This window comes from Atta colombica, unplaced genomic scaffold (genome assembly GCF_001594045.1).
Source record: "Atta colombica isolate Treedump-2 unplaced genomic scaffold, Acol1.0 scaffold105, whole genome shotgun sequence".
Lineage (NCBI taxonomy): Eukaryota > Metazoa > Arthropoda > Insecta > Hymenoptera > Formicidae > Atta > Atta colombica.
The window spans coordinates 2,416,904-2,442,767 of record NW_017259190.1 but is presented as its reverse complement, the minus strand read 5'-3'; the positions used below and the strand labels follow the sequence as shown (position 1 = coordinate 2,442,767).

General features: G+C 29.5%; 6 protein-coding genes across 8 annotated transcripts in view; 3 read left to right on the top strand and 3 right to left on the bottom strand.

Annotated features, from left to right (window-relative positions):
* Positions 1–450: 450 nt before the first annotated feature.
* Positions 451–2,895, bottom strand: LOC108690968 (translation initiation factor eIF-2B subunit epsilon). The gene is made up of 2 exons (XM_018198530.1): positions 1,881–2,895; positions 451–1,764 (listed from the first exon to the last, which is right to left on the bottom strand). Exons 1-2 carry the CDS (start codon positions 2,568–2,570, stop codon positions 535–537), a joined length of 1,920 nt encoding a protein of 639 aa, XP_018054019.1. The 5' UTR covers positions 2,571–2,895; the 3' UTR covers positions 451–534.
* Positions 2,896–3,243: 348 nt separating this feature from the next.
* LOC108690973 (ribosomal RNA-processing protein 8-like) lies at positions 3,244–5,557 on the top strand. The gene is made up of 4 exons (XM_018198543.1): positions 3,244–3,470; positions 3,591–4,927; positions 5,001–5,237; positions 5,344–5,557. The coding sequence occupies exons 1-4, from the start codon at positions 3,396–3,398 to the stop codon at positions 5,555–5,557; spliced, it is 1,863 nt and encodes a 620-aa protein (XP_018054032.1). The 5' UTR covers positions 3,244–3,395.
* A 3,964-nt stretch (positions 5,558–9,521) lies between these two features.
* On the bottom strand, positions 9,522–13,351 carry LOC108689113 (beta-1,4-mannosyltransferase egh). Of its 3 annotated transcripts, none has more exons than XM_018195764.1 (3): positions 13,279–13,351; positions 10,604–11,412; positions 9,522–10,326 (listed from the first exon to the last, which is right to left on the bottom strand). In XM_018195764.1, exons 2-3 carry the CDS (start codon positions 11,405–11,407, stop codon positions 9,754–9,756), a joined length of 1,377 nt encoding a protein of 458 aa, XP_018051253.1. In that variant the 5' UTR covers positions 11,408–11,412; positions 13,279–13,351; the 3' UTR covers positions 9,522–9,753. The 3 variants fall into 3 exon arrangements, with proteins under 3 accessions (XP_018051253.1, XP_018051246.1, XP_018051241.1); XM_018195757.1 differs by lacking the exon at positions 13,279–13,351 and adding an exon at positions 13,023–13,085; XM_018195752.1 differs by lacking the exon at positions 13,279–13,351 and adding an exon at positions 12,553–12,615.
* Positions 13,352–15,100: 1,749 nt separating this feature from the next.
* Positions 15,101–16,940, bottom strand: LOC108688439. The gene is made up of 4 exons (XM_018194705.1): positions 16,343–16,940; positions 15,971–16,270; positions 15,778–15,854; positions 15,101–15,717 (listed from the first exon to the last, which is right to left on the bottom strand). Exons 1-4 carry the CDS (start codon positions 16,681–16,683, stop codon positions 15,101–15,103), a joined length of 1,335 nt encoding a protein of 444 aa, XP_018050194.1. The 5' UTR covers positions 16,684–16,940.
* A 767-nt stretch (positions 16,941–17,707) lies between these two features.
* On the top strand, positions 17,708–19,974 carry LOC108689559 (serine/threonine-protein kinase rio2). Its single transcript, XM_018196378.1, has 5 exons — positions 17,708–17,900; positions 18,055–18,196; positions 18,267–18,645; positions 18,926–19,210; positions 19,305–19,974. Exons 1-5 carry the CDS (start codon positions 17,835–17,837, stop codon positions 19,972–19,974), a joined length of 1,542 nt encoding a protein of 513 aa, XP_018051867.1. The 5' UTR covers positions 17,708–17,834.
* A 3,011-nt stretch (positions 19,975–22,985) lies between these two features.
* Positions 22,986–25,864, top strand: part of LOC108688662 (sorbitol dehydrogenase-like) — a 6,860-nt gene continuing 3,981 nt past the window's right edge. Inside the window, exons 1-3 of the mRNA XM_018194997.1 lie at positions 22,986–23,487; positions 25,017–25,050; positions 25,739–25,864. Of these exons, the coding sequence (XP_018050486.1) occupies positions 23,434–23,487; positions 25,017–25,050; positions 25,739–25,864 (214 nt within the window). The 5' untranslated portion in view covers positions 22,986–23,433. The remainder of the gene's footprint in view (positions 23,488–25,016; positions 25,051–25,738) is intronic.

Genomic DNA, 25,864 nt, shown 5'->3' with positions numbered 1-25,864 from the left:
CTTACATTTATATAAATATAATTATGCTTTAAATAATAATTCTTTTTTTATCTTGTTAAAAGATACAAACACAATAAATATATTAAATTAAATAGTTCTAACTCTGTTGTAAACACTGTGAACACTAAGAAAAATTATCTATGTGATTGACTATGTTGATTGTGTTACATATAATCTGATCATGTATATAGTCAATTATCAATGTAGAAGCTATAAGTTGGCATTACAAGACCAAAATTGAAAAAATAATAATCGCCTGCAAACTTTAAACTGATAATAATTTATATAATTTGTAAAAAAATTTTGTTATACTGTATATTGCTGTATTCGTTAGAACAAACGCTACAACTTTTATCGAAATATTATTTATTTTATTGTATAAAAATGCATACAGATAATTTTTCTAAATGATCCATTTAATTTAACCGTTTAATTTAATAGCTACTTATACGAGGAGACACTCCTATATATGTTCTCTTACATTTAAAAATCTTTTTTTATCTTAAGTAACAATTTTTTTTTTAATAGAAAAAATTAATTATCACTCCCAGAAGAATCTTCTTCTGCTTCTCGCAACCATTTAATGAATGGCTGAACGGCATTCTTTAGTTTTGTATGATGCGTGTCCGAATTTTCGTCAGTAGACTCATACCATTCTAAAATCTTTTCTTCAGATAGTATGTCGCGATCGTAAAATTGATGCAACAGGTGTTGCGCGTACGGCAGTAACTCGTCGGTTGTATTAACAATATCTTCTATAGCACGCAAACAATCTTCTTGCGCGTTTTCATTCTTAATATAATTCTGAATAATAGTATTAAAATAAGTTATCATAATTTTCAGATTCTTTTGATAATTCTGATTAGTAACGGTAGTCTTCGTTTCGGAAAGATAGTGTAATGGCAGACTGAGAATCGCTTTGATGACATTATACGTCACCTCGCGGATGGTAACATTGTACGCATACCTCGACGAGTTGATTTCTAGAATTAAATTCTCGCAATTGAGCTTATCCTGATAACCACGTAACAGACTATCGATAACTTCGGATAAGAACATATTCGTGTCGTCTGGAATTTGAGAATCACATTCCAGAACTTCTTCGTTACTAGACGATTCTGAGGAGCAGTCGTCACAATCAATTACTTCAGCATTTTTAAAGTACAAAAATCCATCCTCAGCCTCGAGATCCGACATTTTGATCTCAGATATACCAGAAGATGTAGATTCGATAATGGTATCAACGTATTGACTGCGAGCAGCAATGTCAACTCCAGAACACAATATACATCCATCTATTTGGCTACGATATCTAACAATACAATTCGGAAATAAGATACTACTCTTAATAGTGCAATTGTCTTTAATTCTAACGTTTGAAAAAACGTAAGAATTATCTATATTAACATTACTACCTATGATGCAATTGTCTGCGATCACAGATCTCGCAACTTTAGTTTTATTTCCTAATGAACTATTAGATCCAAGAATACAGTCTTTTTCTAATAAACAACCTTTAGCAAAAGTAGCAGTTTCGTGTTTATACGTACTCCGCGGCATACATATAAAGTTTTTCAATAACGGCATAGCATCTGGTGCAAGAGGAAAACTATGTCTACGCAAAACATCCTGAGTGAGTATATGATGAGCCTTCCACGAGGTAATTGGCAGAGCATAATCCTCTGTATTTAATTGCTGCCAATAAATCCTTGAGTCCAAAATCTCCTCATTCATCAATACTCCGCGAATAAAATCATCCATAGTCTAAAAACATAAGAATAGTAAATTATATTTGTTTCTTTATTGCGTAATTGAATATAATTATGTTAATATTATAAGATAATTCTATTGATATTTTAAACAAAAAGCAATTTACTTACTTGAAAGTCAAAATTATCAGCAAAGAGTGGCAAAACAGATGGTGAACACAAGTAGATATGAGTATCCAAGTAACAAGAATTAATTTCTACTTCATTATGATCAAGAAACCAATTTAATTCCAGCTTTACTTTTTTCTCACTATTCTTCAATTTAGTGTAATACAGAATTTTATTAGTGCTTTTGTCTGACACAACTAGAGACGCTTCCTCATTGAGATAAGAATCTTTCATTGAACCAAAGTTCCGTAATACCATAGTCATAGTTGCTCCCTTATCCTTCTCGGCTTTCATACGATGAATATTGAATAAAGTTTTAAGATCTGTATTGGTAAAGGTGTTCCCACGAATCAGTATAAAATATCCTCTGATCCATCCTTTTGTATCAATATCTCGCAAAGCATCTCCGAGTGATCTGCAGCCATCGGAAATGATCAAAGAGATTGTAACGTCTTTGTAAATCCTTTCGTCAGTATATTTTTTTAGCTGATCTATGTGACTGCTGCAATAAAGGAATACCTCTTGTATCTTCGACTTTATCAATGTTTCTATCATGTAATCGAGAAGTGGTATATTTATCACGGGCATTAGAATGCTTGGAAATATATTTTGCACTGGATTTAATCTTGTTGTGAAATCATCCGCAAGAATAACGGCTTGTAGAACATCCTTTTTACACATTTTCGCATTCATGGTCTTGTATTCACAATAATTCACTGGCGTATGGATCAGTAAATTGTCAAGATTTTGGCGACGAACACTGTGAGAATTCTTAATTCCAATAGTTTCACGAAGAAACTATAGTTAGACAGGATACTTGTTCTGATATACAATACTTGTCTGTTTGCATTACTCGAAAAATTGTTACATTTAAAGTGTGATCTTCTTCGGCATAAAATAGCCCCTTTGGATCAGAGCTGATTCGGCCAGGACAGTATTTAAAAGAAGAAAAATATTTGGACGACTGCTCTCTTGAATAGATACTGTATTGAGAGCACCGAAAACGTGATCCATTATATGGATGTCGCCATATTGAAAATTAAACACTAGCACCTCTGAACTTAAAGGCCAAAACTATTTATATGTATTAAATAACTGGTAAGTTATCGTCTATCATAAGATAACTTTCCAATTAATATTTTTTTATTATTTTTACAGTTTTCAAATTGTCGATTTGCTATATTCTTTACAAATAATGTAAGGAGATTTCACTATTTTTTAAAATTAATATTTATTAATTGCTATATTATATGAATTTCTAATAAAAGCTTTTATCGATAGTAGAGAAGATAATATATAATAATGTCTTCTATATTTAGGTAATTTAGGGATGCTAGTGTCTAATAATGACACCAGTTGGCAAGTTGACTCTGATCAGAGTGATCGGTATTCTCGCCTCTCGGATGACATTTAATCGTCTACTTCTACAGAATAGTAACACATGTTGTAGTTCTTTTCTCTAGTATTTAGTGAATAGTTTGCGATAAACAATTTTGATTCTTTTAACTTGATAAAATAATGGCAAAATTAAAAAAAACTCTGCAGAACGTACAAATGCCTGCTGTACCAAGTACGAAAATATCCATCGTGAAAGTAATCGAGTTTTTGTTAATTTCTTAAACATAATGTGATGTTTAACAAATGTCTTTAGTTCCTTTACTTTATATTTTGAATTTATGATATAAACAAGATCCTTTTTAAATTTTGTTTTAGAAACGAAATCGAAGAAAAAAGAAAACTAATATACAATTATTGAATAATATGGATAAAAATAATTTAAAGAAACTAAGTGCATCCAATGAAATAGTAAAAAATATATTTACAAATACGCAAAATAATAAAAGGAAAAAATTGCATAGTTCTAAGAATAAATTTGATGCAAAAAATTTTTCCTCAACAAAATATCCAAAAAATAATGAAAATAACTTAAAGAAACTAAATATATCTAACACAATAGGCAAGGATACAAATATGCAAAGTAATAAAAGGAAAAAATCACATGATTTTAAAAATAAACTTAACGCAAACTATACAGAAAATTCAGATTTTCTAACTAAATATCCAAAGGATAATAAAAATATAAAGAAACTAAGTGCATCTAATGAGATAGCAAAGGATGTATTTACAAATATGCAAAAAAGTAAAAAGAAAAAACTACGTGATTCTAAAAATGAACTTGATGCAATAAAATATACAGAAAACTCAGATGGTCTGACAAAATATCCAAAGGATAAGAAAAAATATAATTTAAAGAAATTAAGTGTATCTAATAGAATAGCAAAAGATATGTTTGCAAATATGCAAAATAATAAAAGAAAAAAACGTGATTCTAAAAATAAACTTGATGCAAAATATACAGAAAACTCAGATGCTTCAACGAAATATTCAAACGATGATAAGAAAAAAATATTAAAAGTATCTCAAAAAATACAAAATAATTCAAATATTAAAATAAAATATGAGAAAAATAAAAAACGAAAACAGGACATGAATCTTAATCGTACAAATAAGGATACTGTGAGAGATAATTATGAAGACGTGGAAATCGATGAAGATTCTTCAGAAGATAATGGAAGCAAAAATATTAAAAAAAAAGAAGAAAAGGTTAAAAAGTTACAAATGGAGATAAAAAATCTTAAGTTTATGATGAGAAAATTAATTGAAGGGAACAATGAAGAGAATATGAAACAGATATCAACTAAAGTAGAAACACAGCAGATACAATCTGATATATTAAAACTGGACAAACATAAAATAAATATCAAATATTTAAAAAAAATGCTCGAAAATAAATCACAAGTAACGAAAGTTGCACAATCTACTCTAAGAGATAAAAAACCTACTTTGAGAGATAGAATGCAAATGCAGTTAAAAGCATCCAGATTCAGATTTATAAATGAAACATTGTACAATAATGACAGTTTACAATCTAAACATTATTTTCAAAAAGACCCTGATAGTTTTATGGCTTATCATGCAGGATATAAACAGCAAATTGAACAATGGCCGATAAATCCACTGGATGTTATAATATCATCAATTAAAAAATTGTATTTATCTCTTAATCTTAAATGAAATTTATGCAAGTGTGAATGTCTAATAATGCCTTAATTATAATTGCAGGCCAACGGACAATGTAATCGCTGATTTTGGATGTGGTGAAGCCCGGCTCGCAGCTTCTGTTCCTCATACAGTACATTCATTTGATTTCATTGCTCTAAATGATGAAGTGAAAGCTTGTGATATGGCTCATACTCCATTATTAATGAACAGCATCCACGTTGTCGTGTTTTGTCTTTCTTTAATGGGATCTAATCTTAATGATTATATAATAGAAGCTAACAGGGTTCTTAAAAATAAGTAAGTAGTAATGGTATTCTTGATTGACAGTAAGGCAGTAAGAATTAATTATTTTTATACTGCTTATGGCAGTAAGAATTAATTATTTTTATTTCAATCAATTTAGTGGGATCTTGAAAATAGCCGAAGTTGAGAGCAGATTCGAGGATGTAAAAGATTTTATAAGACTACTACGCCATTATGGTTTTAAAAATACATGGAAAGACTTGTCTCATAACCTGTTTTATTTTATGGATTTTAAAAAAAACGAAGATATAAGCATGAAAAGAAAAAATCTTCCTGCAATTACGTTAAAATCATGTGTATATAAAAAGCGATAACATTTTGTTGTATTGTTAATAATATATTATAATAATATTATTGAAAAATATTTCATTTTTCAATATTATTCTTTTATATAAAACTATTCTGTACTTTTGTTGATATTACAATTAAGTAATAAATATATCAAACATTGTTTGTATAAATACGCCATGTGTTTGTTTAAATCACTATTCTTGAAGTACGTTGCTTCATTGAATACAAATTGTTGTAAGAATAGTTATAAGAAATAAAAAATAAGAAAGAAAAAAAGATTTAGATCGAGAATTTAAGATACCAAATATTAGACGGGATAACGAGGAAGATTACAAATGGAGTTTTATAAATTTGAGAATGAAAAAGATAGATATTTATTGTGAAGTAATTTTTACTTCAAATTTTCTTTTTTATTTTTTTAATATCATATGTCATTCAAGATTCTTAATATTATTCTTATTACATCAATTGCAATTATCATAACAATTCAGAATTTCATAATGATTATGATTTTGATAACTGCAAATTTCTTTGTCTAATATAGTACGCTACATGATATGAAAAATTTTATGTAACATAATTCAATCACTGGTTTAATCACTGGTCTCTTAAGATGCATTGATTAATTATTACATGTATGTATATGTGTGACAAAAATAAAATTGTATCTGATAAAAGACAAATTGACAGTTTACATAAATGATAATAATTACATAAGATTACATAGAATAATACTAAATACAATTATACTGTTGTTTACGTGATACAAATTGTTCTTATTATTCTTCGCATAACAAAAAAGACATATTGTTGCTTCATTCAATTTAATCCACACTTAATTCAGACGTGATTCAGAAATTTTCAAACTCATAATTGCATGATGATGATAGATATGAATTTTTTTACACCAAGATGAAATATAAGTTAAACATTTTTAACCAACTTTAAAACTATTTTACAAATTTGCAAATTCCTTTTATTTATTTGTCATGGTCTTTCGAAATAATATTTAAGAATAAAAAAAGAATAGATTCATCCAATCCATCGAGTTTGAAAAATCCTGATATTTATTTCTTGAATTGATATAAATTTTATACTTTAGTGTACATTAATATTTATTATTTTCAATTTATAAACTGATATCGCTGTTAGAATAATGAAATAAATGGCTGAGATACGAGACTAGTGTGCGACTTCATTATTCACTGACACAACAAAATAAAATACTTAAAAACACTTCATATATGCGAATATCTTACAACCTACATAGCGTAATGTAATACATGAATCTATGATTATACAATATTATATGTAATAGTAGTTACTACTTTATAATAAAAGATAATTACATGGAGAATGTGCCATACATAATATTATTATATAAGTTGTAAATCTTTGCAATTAGGGCGTCGCAAAAAAGTGCACAAATGCGCATTTATAAGAGGGAGGAGTGTTAAATTAAATTTAAAAAAAATCAATTCTTTATTCCTGTAACTGCAATTGCATATGCTCACTTCTGTCAGATTTAATTTCTTTTAAAATCGCTATTATAAAATCGCAACACTATTAAAATCTTTCAGTACAGATTCATTTTAATTCACTATTGATATTGATCATTGTAACATTTGATTGTAATATTTTCCCTAGGGTGAAAACGTGAAAAATGAAAAATTGAACTTTAACTCTATGAACTTTAAACAATAACTTTCATTTTTATAATTCCGCTCTAAAAAATAATATCTTACAATATCTTAGAACAAAAATATAAAAAAATTGCATTTTTTCTAAAAATATTATAAATATAAAGTTATTTAAAGAAAAAAACTTATTTAAAAAATTGATAAATAAAAATATTAAGAGAAACCGCAAAATTCCCTTTGCACAAAGGCGCTTTATACGTTAGCGACGGCCCTGTTCATAATATCAATATTACAATGTTAATACATTAGCATAAACACATTTCTAAGTATCGAACATAAGAATTTTAAATTGCATTAATCAACTAATATTCTGATCTATACAAGTGTGTAAAATTTCATTAAAATGTAATTAGTAAAAAGTGAAAAACCTTTTTAAAATATCTGCAGAAGCATCATTCTTTTTTTATTTGAACACAATATTTAAAAATAATATCTCACCGCACTAAATAGTGCTAATAAAAATTTATTTTAATTTATACATGCATTATGATGGAAATTTCACGTGCTTTACATTTTCTTGACTAGATATTATAAGTCTTACTAAATGTATTGCTTTGTTATTCTTAAAACAATCTATTTTTGTATTAAAAATCGTAAAATATATATTTATAGAGTTCTGAAAAATGAACATTATATGATTTATATTAACATACAAAACTTTAGGAAGCTTTAATTTGTTTAGTAAATTAAGTAAGTTAAAAAGCCATTTAAAAAATTATTTAAAAGATGAATTAATATAAATGTGATACAAAATGTTTCATAGACATGTACATATAATTGTAACAAAATGATTATATTATGTACATAGAGAGTGTTTTAAAATTCGCGAATCAAAATACTATAGCAAGAAAGTTAGATAGAAAAAAATAAGTTAAAGAATATTTTTTCATTCCGAGTCGTAGTCCTAAAAATAGAAAGTTTAAAACTGACTAATTACAAATTACGATTATAGAAACGGCTATCCGTGAGTCATCACGCGCGATCACTAACATTGTCGATGCGCGACTCATGGACAGACCAGCTATTTTTAAAAATAGTAAATATAATTAATTTTTTTTTAGAATTTATTTGCTATAATATTTTGGTGTGTGTGTGTGTGTGTGTGTGTGTGTGTGTGTGTGTATCTTTTCACATGTAATTCCTTTTATTTGCACAAGAAGTAAAACTTTATGCATAACAAAACATTATTTAAAAAATTTAACATTGGATTCACATTTTCTATTAAGAACCGATATTCATAATCCGTTATTATTTTAATCGTTTTATGTAATGTCCTAAGATGTTAATACGATCTTGTAATGGGTGATATTTTAAAATTTCTTAATTTTAAATATAAGATTTTAAATATAAGAACAATTTTGAATATCGCCTTATGATTATTAAATTTTAAGAATATGGCAATTTAATAATTAATATTTAATTTAATAGATATCACAAAATTAATTTGGATTTTTATATTTGTCTTTCCATTAAAATTTATATCTTTCCCACAATATTTCCAGAATCTTTAAAAAATATTAAGTTAATTATAGGAAATAATTTTTCTATTTTATCAAGAATTGTAATACATGTTGTTGTTGAACTGTAACATGTAATACATGTTGTTATATTTTTTAAGGATTTTCATATCATCTTGTAAAACAATTAATCTTATTAAGTACAATATATATTTATATCGATGATATAAATATACTGTTATGCTTTGTCATTAATTAAAAGTATTCAAAATAACAAAATTATTGTATATTGTATACTTCGATATCAAGATAATGAAATATTTTGCGACTCGCTTTAGACATCATTTTTTAAATGTTTTTGTATCAAATTTATAATGAAAAATTTTAATTTTTTATAGAAAAGCAAAATTTATCACAGTTTCCCGAATTATGCATTTAAATAACTTATTACTATTTTTAAAAAATAGAAAATGTTTGAAGTAAACATTTCGGACATCGTTATTAATATAAAATTATTGTATACAGTAATGTAAGATTTCGTGAAATATTAAGTGAATATTAAAAAGAAATTATGATATGGCAAAAATAAAATATATCTGAATACGATAAGAAAATGGATGCATGCAAAGGAACATGTAAAATGATATGTATGTAACTTAACGAATGCTACTCATTCACACGACATTTATGAGATCAAAGTATATGACCTGTATAATTTGCACTATGAGAATATGATATTGACATAAATATATTTTTGACATATTAATACTTTCAACAAAATTGGCAATGTTTTAATGCCAATGTAAAATACGTTTCTAATACTGCATCTACCTATTGCTGTATACATTACACATTTTATTTATGCTTGTTTTGAAATTGATTAATCAATCTGTCTTAGGAATCTTGTAATTCTCATGTAATACTAGTTATAAATATTTTATTTATGACAGTGATAGTTTCCTATGTAAATTTACAGGTACTAATTATGCACGTGCACAATGGAAACATTACTCTGTTGCTAAGTATATACCAGTTAGATAATAGTTCTAAACTGATGACGCATCATACGGTTAATGGCGGCCTGTGCTCCTTGTTAACGACATAGAACTTGTGTTTCTTACCAAACAAACCCCATATCACGGCAACATTCTCAATTATTATATTGAATGGAATAGTGGATAATGCACCGCATATACACAGCATAAATCGGGCAACACCGAAACGATATAAGGAGAACGATTTAACTACTCCAAACACATACATATAGATATTTACTGCACCGATAAACGCGCAAAGAAAGTCGATCAACGGCGGACAAGTGATCGGACACAATCCAGCCAAAACAATGTTAGAAGTGGAAAGAGGCATCGTTACCCATGAGTAACACGAAATACCCAGCAACAATTTCTTTCTCAATGGAATCGCTTTGGAATGCACAACAAGTAATATACCTTGCAGCCATCTTTTTCTCTGCTGTACAAAATCCCACAGAGAAAACGGCGATTTTTCCCACATTTCGCCATCCACAAAATTGAACGTATATCCCTGAGAAAATGCCTTCATTGCAAAGAAACAATCTTCTGCAACGGATCCATCTAATCCATTATTAAACGAAACGTGTTTTTCTGCTCCCATCTGAAATACATATTCATAGAAAAACCTAACCTAATATAAAAATAAAACACAAAATAGACGTATTTGTAAATATGTCACTATTTTAATATGTTAAGTGATGATATATATATATATATATATATATGCATTTTTATTATATATAATTAAAAGCAACGCGCGCGCGCGCGCGCGCGCGCGCGCGTGTGTGTGTGTGTGTGTGTGTGTGTGTGTAAAAAAGATGATGTACCATCTTCTACAATTTATAAATTTGTAATGATTAGAAATTATTAGTAATTACCTGTGTGATAACATAAGATCCTTTCATGCTAAAAAATGGCTTGTGAAACATGGTGAACTGTAATCTTAGCTTTCCCATATCATCTGCTACTCTGAAGCTATCGGCCAAGGTCGTAATCCAATTAACAACATCCTCATTAGCATACGTGATCAACCCTTGACCAAATTGGTGTTTGCCATCCAGTACAAAGTTCAATATGCCGCGAACAGAATTTTCAGTCATCAAAGTCTCTTCATCAAGATGAACAATCCAATCGTGATCAGCCAATTCATTTACCGAGCTTTCGAGGCAGTATTGCAAAGCACGAGCTTTAAATAAGGCACCACTACTTGTGCGATATTTCGGTGGGACGACAACTTCTCGCACCCTGCGATGCGGCGTTAATCCTATTGGCTTATCACTCACTACTTCTATTTGGAAGTTTTCGAGACCAGCCTCTATGCATTTATCTAAATTTCTCTTCACATTCGTCTTTACTAATTGTGGATAATCCCCGCGAGTTACTATTCTTATACAGATAAATGGTGCAAGCAGAGGTGAGCCTTTCAAAATTACTTTATCAGGGAATGCATTGTATATTGTTAATCCTATAAAATTGAATAACACTTGTGGCAAGGAAAGAAACGTCACTGTGCGTAACAGGTACAAAGTAATTGCACCGATAATGCCATATCTTGTCCATGGATCGATTTCTTCCTTCTTTTCCATATTCCATCGAAGGCCTCCAGATACAAATTCAAATACTAATATGACTACAAGCAGCAGACAGCAGTGCAAAATGTGTTTTGTTATACTGTTCAACATTATTCCTGCAAATTATAAAAAAATATTTAATAATTAATAATTAAGTAACATCGCTAATTCTAGGAAATTTAGAACATTGGTGCTTTCCAGCAAGATACACAGATGACACAATAAATCACTTCATCTTTGTTTAACATTGTTTGTTTAACACATAATGATGAAATTTCTTGGAGTAGTTTTAAGCTACAGGATGAATAATAGAATTATATAAGTTATAAAAGCTCCAAAAAGTAAAGTAAGTAAAAAAATAAAAGTTTATCTGGCTATATAAAAAAATATTAAGCTGCAAAATCTATCTTAATAATATATCAATATATTGAATAGAATATTGATACAGAATATTGATAAATTAAGATAGATTCAAGTTAATATTTTTTATCTCAGTTTAGAATAATCCATTCCAATTTTAATTTTAAATGATACCATGTCGTTTACTATTATAAATCTATTCTACATTTATCACTAATTATAATTCAGCTTCAATGTAAGTTCAAGTATGTATTATAATATATTGACAGGATGAGCTTGATCCCAAAGCAACTCCTTATTTTTTTTCAATAAAAAACTGTTTAATATTGATAAACCACAAGGATATAATATTCACTGTGTTATATCTCTTGCTGAATAGCAATCATGTAACTTTTTCTCTAGAGTGGAAAAGTGAAAAGTGAAAATTATGTATATATGCATGTACATGAACACACAACATACAAAAAGTTTAGTTTTCACGTGTCTTAGCCTAAGGAAAGTTATTCCCTGGAAAGCATAAATAATATACGATAGACAACTGAAAGAATGATAATTTTCTCGTTTTATATAAAATGTAAATATACTTATATACACTTGCTATGCGACTGCTATGGAATTTCAGAGATCGCGTTTCGTAATAGTGACAGTTCTCATTAACCTAAATTACCCAATCGTGTTCAATAAATAACGAGAATATTATTTTCAAACTTCGCAGCAAAATTAATCCGGCCTTCAATCGTCACACAACACGCATTAATGCATACGCACATACACACGCAACATTGCCGCACGTACATACATACATACATCGGATCGTATGATCGGCTGAATTGCCACTAGAGATATGTGACTCGAAGAATTGCAAAATTAAAATTAGTTCACACAACATGACTCACAATGCGACCCTTGAACAGATAGCCGACGCTTGCGATAACGAGAACCGAGTGTGTCGAGCAGCCTCGAATTTTTGCAAATGCAGACGTGCTTGGAAATTATATTCCGCTTAATCATGACTTAAAATACCGATTGCAAAGTCCGAACATCACCGCTGTATTAGCACGATCAAACGAACGTCACAACATTCTGCAAATTCTCTAGAATTTGACGGGTGGAAGTCACGGGAGGGAGGAAATAAGTGAGTACGTCTCGTCTGACGGTTATTGGCGATATAACACAATATACTCGTATAACCTTGCTGATATCACACTCTGTCTCGTAAATAATTTGTAGTGTATTATGCGGGGGAACGACGTGCCGCGCGGCATGAACGTCGAGAATCAAGTGGAATGAAGTGGAATCAGGCAAAATTATACACAAAACTGCTCTTTGGCATCCACCGCATTCCGATTGACTCCGGTTGACGTACCTGCGTGCCGGGACCTGAGATGGTTGAATTTTCAGACGTACGTAATAATCGCGAACACGCCGGCTCTGCCCATTGCCTACGAGAACGGCCGAATTGGGTAGATTCAGCACTTCATTACATCGGCGGCGCATGAACGCGTTTTCATAATTTTGGCATGCACTGTCTGACACACGCACGCATATGCATTACACACAACTATCACACTGCTTGTAGGAACTCGCAACAGCTCAACATTACGCACGAGAGTTCAACGCACCGATTTGTGTTTGGGTTTTTTTTTTCCCTTCACTGCCGTCGAGTCATCGAGTAATGTCGAACCCCGAGAAACGATGGTCGGCCAATCGACTCTTTCGAGCGTCAGCAACTTCTGTCGAGTCGACAACTCGGTGTGCTATCTACTTCATGCCGCAAACGTTTTGAAATATGCTTTGATTGGTCAATTCATAAAATTCTTCTTTCTGATTGATTAATGAAGCATTTACATACAGCGTTAAAGCTGAAGTACAAATCATTGCACAATCATACATATAAATGTATGAAACATAAGAAAATCAACCAATCAGAGTCTTTTATTTTATGGAAAGGAAGGATTTTGATTGGTTCATTTTATGAATAAATATTTTTCGCGATAAATTATTCGCAGATTCTCGTTAGTATCAGATTTGAACCTTCTTCTTTGAAACAAGTCAAAGTAAAAGTCAATAAGATTATTTGTTCAAAAATTATAATTTATTTATAAACGGGATATAATACGTCCTAGAAGTACGAAAGAGAGTCTCTTCTTACAAGCATTTTGAATTACTTAACCAGTTAATCCGAATCTACAATAGATTTTTAAACCTTAAGCCATAAGGAATGGATGAATCACAATCAATTATTCTTCTCGCATTCGACTGGAGTTGATCAATTTCTTACGACTTAAAGCTTAAAATGCCTATTATAGATCTGGACTTATTAAGCCTTGTGTCCACGATGCTAGAAATCGGTCCGACCTCGGATGAAGAAAGAATTGATCAATCGCAATGGTCATGTGATCAAATTGTTTAAATGTGATTTGTTAATTTTTTCTCTGTCCGAGATCTTGGATCGATTTCTAACATTGTGAACATCGGGTTTTAATAGGCAGTTACGTGTGATGTAACGAAGTCTAGATTGCAAACTAGAGATTAGAATTTGACTAGTCAGATAATTTTAATTTTAATCTGTTCTGACTGTATGAATTATAATCTTTCGTTTACAATTCTCAATTTTTTAATGCATAGAATGTGACATACAAGCTCAAAGAACACAAGTTCCTTAATAAAAGTTGTTCCTTTAGATAAAATTTACAATCCCTTAAAGATTGTTCCTAATGGTCTTGACACTTTCTGTATAATAAACTTAGAAATCAGAAAAAATAAGATTTTCTTATAATCAAAATAGTAAAATAAAAGGAATCAAGCGTGAGAATTGATATACATAGAGATAATTAATAATTTAATACATTTAATTAAACTATACATGTTTATTTTATACATGTTGCGGTTCATATTTATGCCTTCTTTGGAACAGTATAGAAGAGATATACCGAGTTATAAATTTGTCATTCTTTGGCCATTGAGAGTCACTTCCAGAAAATTATAAATACATTATTCACAGACAGTTGGAAGATCAAGTCTGTACTAATTAATTATACTAACTACATATTAATAATAAATAAATGATAAATAAATCAGTCTATAAGTCGTAAACTGTATTTTAAAATTTAAAAATGAAAGTAACTCATCATTGATATCGTAAACAGAATCGCAGAAAAAATTATAAATGTATAAAGAACAACAATCAAAATATTATAAAAGTAACATCAATAACGAATCAATATAAAAAAATAAAATTCACAGATTAGGATTAAAATAAATTTTAAGTTATTATAATAAAAAAGTAAAAATAAAGATGTATATGTATAATAAAATACAAGAAAAATACTAATTGACTAAACAATATAAAAACGCAGAGTAATTATTTGTCAGAGTTACAATTTTGTAAACTTAGAAATTATATCACTTAGGAGAATTGATAATAGCTCCTTTGAATGTATATTAGTATTGCCATAGAGCTTGAGTTTTATCAGTTGAAGAGATAAAGTATTCCTTAAGAGTATTTCTCATTTCCTTTGCTATGGAATCTGCATCCGCTATAGAATGGTTAGCATCCATTCGGCCTAGTTCAATAAAATGTGGGGAAAAGTGCTGCCTCCATTGTCCTTCCCTAATCCCACCATCTTGTTTCTCGATATCAATTAAATCTGTTGTACAATACTGACGATTGTTTATAGACTCATGTTCTTCTCCAAGCATAATAAAATTGTGTAGACAGACGAGGGCTTTCAACACATTTTCGCAGTTGGTTATTGACATATAAAGAGGTTTGTGCAAGATACGCCATCGCGCAGTCAAAATTCCAAAAGCATTCTCTATTGTGCGTCGTACACGTGATAAGCGATAATTAAAGATCCTCATATCATCAGTCAGCTTTTCGCGAGGATAGGGTCGCATCATATGCGTCGATAGAGGGAAAGCTTCATCACCAACAAAAATAAAGGGAAAAGGAGTATTTGTCCCTGGAAGTAGAATAGGATCTGGTAAGAGTAAATCACCTGCAGCCACAGAACTTGCAAGTTTAGTATTTGCCCATACTCTATCATCACTTATAGAACCTGGAAATGGATCGTGATAATTACAGATAATAAAATTAAAGGATAAATAAATATACTCACCACGTTGCTCAATATTGACCCATGTAAATTTATATGTTGCATCGCAAACGGCAAGTAATATCATATTGAAAAATTGGCTGCAATAAAAAAAGTTAATCAATAACTGCTCAATGATTCTTTAATATTATTGATTCCTGCACTTAGATTCATTGAAGAATTAAAGGCAATAATTAAAAAATCATTGAGTACTCACGGTTTTTCTGCTGAACGCAGCCATTGTTTGTAATTATAGAATGCTGATCCAGAATTGGGTGGAGCTTGAATTGTCATATAACGTCCATCTAATGCTCCTAGACAATTTGGAAATTGCCACTTTTTCATGAAATCTTCACTGATGGCTATCCAATCCTCTTTACTAGGAGGTTTTAAAACAATTGGTTGTAAAGTTGTCCAAATCGTCCAACAAGTTTCATTCACTATTTTATGAACAGTTGACTTGTCTATCCCAAATTCTGCGTGTTTTAACTTAGCGTTATCACCCTGGGATAAGTATCTGCAATAATCATGATAAGATTATTTCAAAGAAAATGGTGAAATAAAATTAAAGTACATTAATTTTATTTACAACAAAGTGACAGCTAGACGTAGCTCTGTAGGAAGAGAAGGTTTTAAGATGTTCTTCTTAAAATGAGGATGAAGCAAATTTACTAGTAAATCGAACTGCTCAGGCCACATTCTGTATGCTCCAAAAAACTTTTCATGGTCACTCTGGAGTAATTCTTGAAGAAAGTTATGACAAAAGCATAAGCTTGAGCACTTTGTAGTCTGTTTACAGGCCGATCCTATCAGCGTCGTTGTTTTATCATCTTCCTTCTTATTATAATCCACCATTGTAAATTTGTAATAGCAATAAATTATATTGAGATAAATAACATAAAAGAAATGTAAAATTTTTTGAAAATTCATAGTTATTGACGAAACAAACTACTGAGAAATAAACTGCATCACTTCAAACAGTCTGTTTTTTCAATGGCCGGCTTTATATTGTTGCTTACAATGCTGACATTGCCGCTACGTCATTATGCGTCATTATGAACAGACATGAATTTTGCGTTCAGCAGAGAAAGCTGATCAATTGGGTACATCCATGATGGAATCAGAGAGAAACTTAAGAGAGGTCATTGCCGATCTTCTTCCTGTTATCGTCGAAATCACCCATACACTACTGCCAGTACATCCATTTTTAGTTTGAGAACTACGTGACTACATTTTCTGACACTATCGATAAAATTGTATCGTCGGAAGTAAATGTATGCCTTCCAACAAGCGACACAAATGATACGGTGTGCACAATGAATCGTTACATCCTTGTTGTTTGTCAATGTTAAACAAAGATGACGTGATCACTGTGTGTCGCACTGTGTGCACTCGCTTGGAAGGCATACGTGTTCATAGGAGGGATAGTTGACACGCTTCTGTCTTGAGGATTAGTACAAAGACGAATCACATCTAGTTTCGACGATACAATTTTATCGATAGTGTCAGAAAATGTATGTAATCACGTAGTTCTCAAATTGAAAATGGATGTACTGGCGGTAATGTACGGATGATTTCGGTGATAACAGGAAAAAACTGGCAACCTCTCTCAGGTTTCTCTCTGGTGGAATTATTCCACCATACGCAACCGCTCATTGAATGTTCTTTTTTCATTTGGTTGGTTTCGTTCACCAGAACACAATAGTTTTGCAATCGTTTTATGATTCTCTGCTGAGATAGAATCATTCCTTTTGATCTAAAAGCATAACTCAATTAGTGCGAAGAAAACTTCCAACAGTTGTAAAATAAACGTTCTGCTGAACGCAGCCAATTTATATTTTAGGATCTAATAGAATATACCAATCAGATAAAATCTAGTACAGCGCTGGTGTTGCATCAGTTTTTTCAGTGGAAAATGTTATTGAACAACTAAGCATATGGTAGTACTGGTAATTTTAGGTTAAAGATTACACGTGTATACCAATTCAGATCCGATGAAGATAGAAATAAGTTAAAAAGTTTGATATTTTAAGAAAAAAACCGTATTTGCGTTATATAAATCCTCCATACAGTTATCTAATATGGGAAAATTGGACGTTAAAATATTACGATATTTAACTCCGGAAGATTTTCGTGTTCTGACAGCGGTATGAATTTTTGTATTTGCTTGTATATTCGTATAAAAATATATGTATGATTATTAAAAAATAAATTTTTATAGGATCTGTATATCTATATATCTATATATGTCTTTATTTTTCTTTTTTCTAATTGTAATAATTTTAATTTTTCATATTTTAGATTGAAATGGGTATGAAAAATCATGAACTCGTACCTGCACTACTTGCCACACAAATAGCAAATCTACGTTACGGTGGAGTTCATAAATTATTAAAAGAAATGTGCAAGCATAAATTGCTCAGTTATGAACGAGGCAAACGATGTAAGGCATTGAAATTTATATGTGATCATAAATTTATTAAAAATATATCTGAAACATAATAAATTTTTAGATGACGGTTATCGTTTGACGAATGCTGGTTATGATTATTTAGCCTTAAAAGTTTTAACACAAAGAGGAACAATCCGTTCCTTTGGTAATCAGATTGGTGTTGGCAAGGAATCTAACATTTACATTGTTGCCAATGAAGAACAGACTTCGCTTTGTCTAAAGTTACATAGATTGGGTAGAACATGCTTTCGAAACATTAAAGGAAAAAGAGATTATCATCAGCACAGACATTCTGCATCTTGGTTATACTTGTCAAGAATCTCTGCAACTAGAGAATTTGCATATATGAAAGCACTTCTGGATAGAGGTTTTCCTGTGCCAAAACCAATTGACTTTAACAGGCATTGCGTTGTTATGGAGCTGGTTGAAGGTGGACCTTTGTATGTTTACTAATATTTGATTATTGATTAAATCTTATTTGATTATATATAATATTTTTTATATAGAAACTGTATGTTTTATGAATTATCCTGAGTCAACATCCATTATTAAAATATCATTCATGAATATTGCAGTTTGCTTCAAGACGAGGAGCAATCCTCTAATACTGTATCAAACTATTGGCATTAACTTTAATAATGCATAGCTTCTGTACAGAAAGTAATATCTATAGAAGTCTAAAACACCTATATAGTATCTTATTTATATTGTCCTATTTAGGTGTAATATAAATGAAGTAGACAATGTTGAAGCATTGTACGACGAGCTCATGGATTTGATTGTTAGACTGGCAAATCATGGTGTTATACATGGAGATTTCAATGAATTTAACATAATGATCAAAGACGATGGCAAGCCTGTTATCATTGATTTTCCTCAGATGGTTTCTACAGAACACGAGAATGCAGAAGCGTACTTTGAAAGAGATGTGAATTGTATCCGTGATTTCTTTAAGAGACGATTTGGATATGAGAGCGAATTATATCCAACTTTTCAAGATATATCGTAAGTAATTGAAAAGTACAGTATATCTTCTGTATTATATCTTAATTATTATATTTTGTATTGATTTAACAAATTAATGTTTTATTCATTTTAGACGTGAAGACAGCATAGATGCTGAAGTCAAAGCCAGTGGCTTTGCAAAGCAAATAGAAAAAGAAATTGATACTTTTTTAACAGAAAATGGTATTGATTATAAAGAAGAAAAAGACAACGAGGATAGTGAGGACAGTGAGGAAGAAATATATGAGAATTGTGTTGATAATATTGAGGATTTGAAATGTCAATTAAAAGATTTACAGCTTCAAAACGAAATTGTTGTAAAAGAAGAATTTAATGCTTCAACAAGAGTTTCAGTATTGAATAATGATGATGAACATTTGAAGAAAATATCTATGGTGCTATGTCCCGATAAGCAAAGTAATAATATGGAAAATGAATGTAATCGAAATAATGGAAATGTAACAATAGAAAATGTAATAGTCAATGAAAAACATGATGATTTTACATTGTATGATTTATCATCAAATGTGGAAAACGAAGCAGTACGTTTTTATGATGATACACGAAGTATACGAAGTGTTTCAACAGCTGCTACAATTGCACCAGATGTGATAAAAAAGAGAACAAAGTTAGCACTTGACAAACGCGAGAGAAGTCTGGCAAAGAGAGCACTTGCTAAAGGAGAAGCAAGCACAGTAACGAGGATACGAAGAGATAATAGGGCTACAATTAAAGAATCAACGGGAATTTGGGGTTGGGAATAAAGTACAAGTTATTGTAAGTCATTTATTACATATATCATTAACAAAATATTTTTGTAAATAGTTTCATTACAATACATACATATATGCATGAATGTGGTTATTTTTCTACATTATTTTTATTTTATTTTATATGTAACATAATGCAAACAATTTATTTAATAATCTTGTTTATTATTCTGATCCTTTCAAACTTTAATATATAAAGATAAATAGATATATATTTATGAGAAATAAAAGTGTTTTTAAAATTGAATATTTGTCATCTTAGGAAAAAAATACATTAAAAATAGATTAGAGAAAAATGTAATCCTCTAAAGATGAATCCAACAAAAAACAAAAATATAGAAAGCAGTTTTATTTCAAGAATTAATCATATATTTCATTGCTTTAATTGAGTAATTTTGTAGTATTTATAATAACTATGATGTAATTGCAAATAGGTAGAGAAGAATCGATAGAGATGATCTAAATCGGACCTATTTGCAATTTTTGCTCTCTACAAGGCGTAAATAAAGTCCGATCATAAAACCAAAAACGCCGATCATAAAACCAAAAATTCCAAAAAGATCATTTAATTCCTTTCATTTTTATTTCAAATTGTTTTGATGTATCTCTCACTTGTGTTGAACTATAATGAAAAATAAACGGTTTTTCGAATTCGATTTGGAACTATTGGTTCCAAATCAGACCTTCCTATTTTTATGGACTATTAGATAGAAACTTATAAGATTTTAATTTATTTTTGTTAGTATTGAGCAAAAAAATGAGCAATTTAATAGTTAAACATAAAAATTTTATTCAGAAAAAAATTACTGACAGTTTATATTATTAGAATTGAAATTAATAAAAAATTCAATTAATATGAATCTGATGAATCTCATGATATTTTTGATTGATTTAGTGTTCCTTAGATTAGATCTGATCAGTCGATTACCAGTATTACAAGATTGTGGCGAATCTTCTTTTTTCGATGAATTACTTGGCTTTTTAATGTTTCTTGATCTCGTTTGCGTTTTTTTTTTAGTTGATGCATTTATTTTGTTGTTTCCTCTATAGCAATAGTTTCAATCGCAGCATCATCATTTAAAATAGTTGCTTTTCCCGGTTTTCGTCCCCAATCGGTATTTTTACGTGAAGGCGCTTTTGGAAGTGGACAAATAAATTGTAGTGTTTCATCCAAATTTACTTTTATCTCGCTATGTTGATTGGCCGATCAGTTGCTGGACAGGAAGTCAATTTTTTGGAAAACATCAGGATCCAATGGACAAATGCCTGTTATTATCTACTGTACTGTAAGTCCGATTTGGACACCCAAAGAGAGGTCCGATTTGAACATGGATTCTTTCGAACTTTTAGAACAAATTTTATTAAATAGCTTTTTATTAATATTTTAATAGCTATTTACTAATATTTTATAAATTTAATAAATAGCAAAAGTGATCACAAAACGCTTGATATTTTTTCTACATTCTTTAATTATCTTAAATCAATTTCCTTTCAAATTTTTAATATTAAATAATGATTTACAAAGATTTTCTTTTTTAAAAAAAATTTTCTTTTTAAAAAAATTTTTGCACGATAGTTAAAAATACATATTTGCGTCTATGAACGTTATGACAGAGAACTGTCTAACTACTGCCATATGTTCGGTGTCTTATAAGGACTTTATTATAAATAGTACGTAAATCTGCTTAATCATATTCGTTTAAATTAACAAGATCCTATTTGGAATATGGTTCGATTTAGAACATTCTCTCCTATAAGTCAATATAATATTGATTTGCCAAGCGATTGATTCTTATTTGTGGATCCTTGAATAAGAACCAATCGTTCGTTGAGCAAACTGCATTCCGAAACTTATCGAGAAAAAAGTGTTGCAACCTTTTTGTAACTGGTTGTACATGCCAATTCTTCACTGACTAAAAAGTTGCAACATATTTTTTTCTATAGTTTTCGGAATATAGTCTATTCACCGAGCGATTGGTTTTTACTTACGGATTAAGTAAGAACCAATCGCTCAGTGAGCAGACTGCATTCTAAAACCCTTTAAAAAAAATGTTGCAACTCAGTCGGTGAGTGTACATAAAATCTATTATTAATGAATAATTTTACCTTGAGCACTATTATCAATATAATTGAATATTAATGCAGGACTTTTTGTAGTTTGAAACATGTCCTGATAATTTAATTTAAACATAGAAATTCCAGAGGTTCAGATTTTTCTCAATTTTTGATAGATTCGTTATTACAATTTGATCCAAATCTTGAGTGCAAAAGGATTTCCGACAGTTCAACCATGAATGCTTTTCTCTACAGAGAAATGCTCCTTTCGCACTCAAAGTTGAACTGTCGCTTCTTAAGAACGATTTTTTTCCTAAGATCGGAAATTTTTATCCCATATTTATATTTAGAAAAGGTATTTCTCAAATTCTTCGATTGGTTCGATGTCTTAAGAGAAAGGATTTCATTATATTTTTTAATTAGAAAGAACTATAAGAGAAATTTTAGAAAGTTAGAAAATAAAATTCTGAAGAAACCTGATGTTATATGAAAGTTTATTTAAGGCTGTATTCATAATCGGATTTTATATTTAGGATAAGTACGTTTTAAATATAGTCAAAAAGATATCATGAATCAATCAGATGGCTGTTTTGTTAGCATCTTCAGACATTATTTAAGACGATTTTAAAGTAAACCAACTATGAATACCGGCTTTAGAAAATTTTAGATTTAGATCAAATTGTAATAACGAATCTGTCTATCAAAAATTGGGAAAAATCTGAATCTCTGGAATTTCTATGTTTAAATTAAACTATTAGGATATATTTTCAAACTATAAAATGTCCTGCATTAATATTCAATTATATTGATAATAGTGCTCAAGGTAAAATAGTTTATATATAATAGTTTATATATAATAGTTTATATATAATAGTATAATAGTATATGTAATAGTCATTACACTTGGTGTATCATCAAGAGAGGATATTTTATGTATGTTTTGTTTTGTCTTCTCTATTGCGTATACACATTTCGCTGTCGTAATACAAAATACAACACGCGAGCTATGGACATACGGCTGATTGATAATAAGAAGGAAAAGTAGGACTCCATGTACGGTATAAATCGATTTGTTCCGAACAACGTGTTTCTGAGACGGCATTGTCAACGGTTGATGGTACAGTTGTGAAATATATGAACAAATTGGACTGTTCAATAAATTCGCGCCGCGAAGAATGTTGAGAGTGGTGGTGGCGAAATAAATGGCCTAGCAGGCGATAATAAGGCCACATTGATAGCTCCAAGCACATACGTATAATTGTGACGCGTGTATATATAGCAGCAAGTTCTCTCTTGAACGTCGAGTCCCTCGTGCGTTGTGCTTATCAAGATATTCAGAAGTGACACAAACGGATCACGGCTAAAGACTAACTTGTTTCGAATTTCCATTGAAAAATCATGGCTAAGGACAATCTCTCTGCTGTACTATATGGCATCAACGATTTACGCCTGGTTAGTACCACGTTGCGGAAGCATATTGAACTTGCACAACTGCGCTTGCTCATATTCGAATCGAATGCACTCTTATTATTTCGATTAAGCTACAAACTTTTATTAGCTTAATTTGTACTTAATAGATAAAAAGGATCAAGTAAGATTCATAATTAAAAAATAAAAATATAATTAAAAAATAAATTATATTTTACCAACTGTTGTAAAGAAAATGAAAAATTTATAATTTATTTAATATAATCAGTTAGCCGAGTTAGCACATTTATGTACTATAATTTTGTTAATATAGTAGATTATAGTAATATGTTATACCTAATTTTTTTTTAATTATCAAATTAAGATTCGATTATCTCGAGGCGCCGTATTGGTTGTACGACGTCAAAGGAAATGATATGCAATGAATTAATTCTTGCATACATTGATACATATTTATTTTTTAAATCCATACAAACAGAATAATTTGGTAATCTTGAATCCTGTAAAATTTGCGGCAAACTGAAACGTATGTCTGATATGAAATGTAAAATAATTCCTAAAATAATACCAAAAGCTGTTCTTAAAAAATCGTACTCCACAGATGTCTTAGTTTGTTACATATTATTTTACAGGTTTCAGAATTATGAAATTATGTTTTTAAGGGAAAATTAAAAAATAAATAAATTACACTCGATCTTATAGATGTATTTATCTTTTGAAATACTACATAAATCAGTTTTTAATTTATGTTTTTTTTTGAAGCAAGTAACAAAGAATGGCTTCTTTTTTTTATCGAAACATTGAATTTCAAAAATTAGGAACAGACTAATGTGCTTTCTTGTCATTTTTCTTTAATTTTGTTTTATGTAAGCAAAAAAATAATATAAAAAAATTACATTTTTCAATAAGAAAATTTTGTATTTTGAAAATAAAAAACTAGTAATTTTATAAAAATAAATCTTTATCAATTTTTTAAAAGTTTTTTGTAAAAGTATAACACAAAAAATAAAAAAAAGAACTTTTTTTTTTGAGTAAACAAAAACTGCAAACAATTTTTTTTCTTATTTAATACGATATAGTAAATATAAGATTATAAACTTTTTTACTAGCATAATTCGCATAATTCAAATTTGTTAATATATATATATATATATATATACATTCAGATTATTATTTTTATAATTACTTGTTGATCTTGATTCTTAAATGTAACTTCACGTGAGACTGCAGCTTTGTAAATCGATTATAGATGTCCCTCCATATTAACGGATTGACCTTTTAAATCATTTAAGTATCTGCATTAAACAACAATTTCTTTTTTGCCACACATATTATTTGCCATATGGAATTTTTTTAACTTTTTCTCATTACTTTTCTCAGTACTTTTATTTCATAAAAGATAAGTGCAAAATTGAAACAGCAGTCTATTCTATGCCAATTTCTAGAATGTCAAATTTTGTAAATTGTTTTATTATTATTGTATACACAGCAATGTCAAATTATATTTGTTCAATATATTTGTGATTAAATTTAGATAATTTTTCCTGTTGTAGGAAAACACGATTATCGAGGAACCAGAAGACAATGGTAAGAGATGCCTTTTTTATCAATCAATATTTACTATTTTTTAATTAACTTTGATAAAAAACACATCACAAAAAGATTCCAATAATGTATATTATTAAAAAATGTATTACTAATAAATGTATTACTAATAAATATAATTAATAAATGATACTGTTCTTAATAAAAAAATGTATTAGTGAATTAATCAACATTTATTAGATAATATTATTTTTTATTACAGAGGAAAATTCCATAAAAATTCAGTTTATATTGAAAATGTAAAAGAAGAATTTTTTATCCGATTGTATAACAATTTGTTGTGAATCAATTTACATCGATATCTATTAATACATGCGATGACGCTTGTCGAAGTATTATACGCAATGCTATTCCAGATACATACTGATAAATTAAGAAGATTAATTTCAATTTAAAACTGTTGAGCGTTTTGCGCGTATATTTTAATCTAAGTTAGAAAAATTTACAATAATCTTAAATTTTCGATATTAATCTTTTGATGAACAAAAACAGATACATTAAAATTATGAAGTGAGATAAAGAAATATGAAAGTCTGTTTTGCGATTATCAATTAAATTTATCATAATACTGACAATTTGGATCAAAAAGAATTTTAAAGGTAGATGTTCCTTTCTATATTTTAGTAAGTTGGAAATATATTATAATAAAAGATATTATAATGTTTTATAGAGGTGCTTCTCGAAATGGGATGTGTAGGAATCTGTGGATCGGACATTCATTATCTTGTCAATGGCAGAATTGGCGATTTCATTGTGAAGAAACCTATGATCCTTGGCCATGAGTCCTCTGGAACAG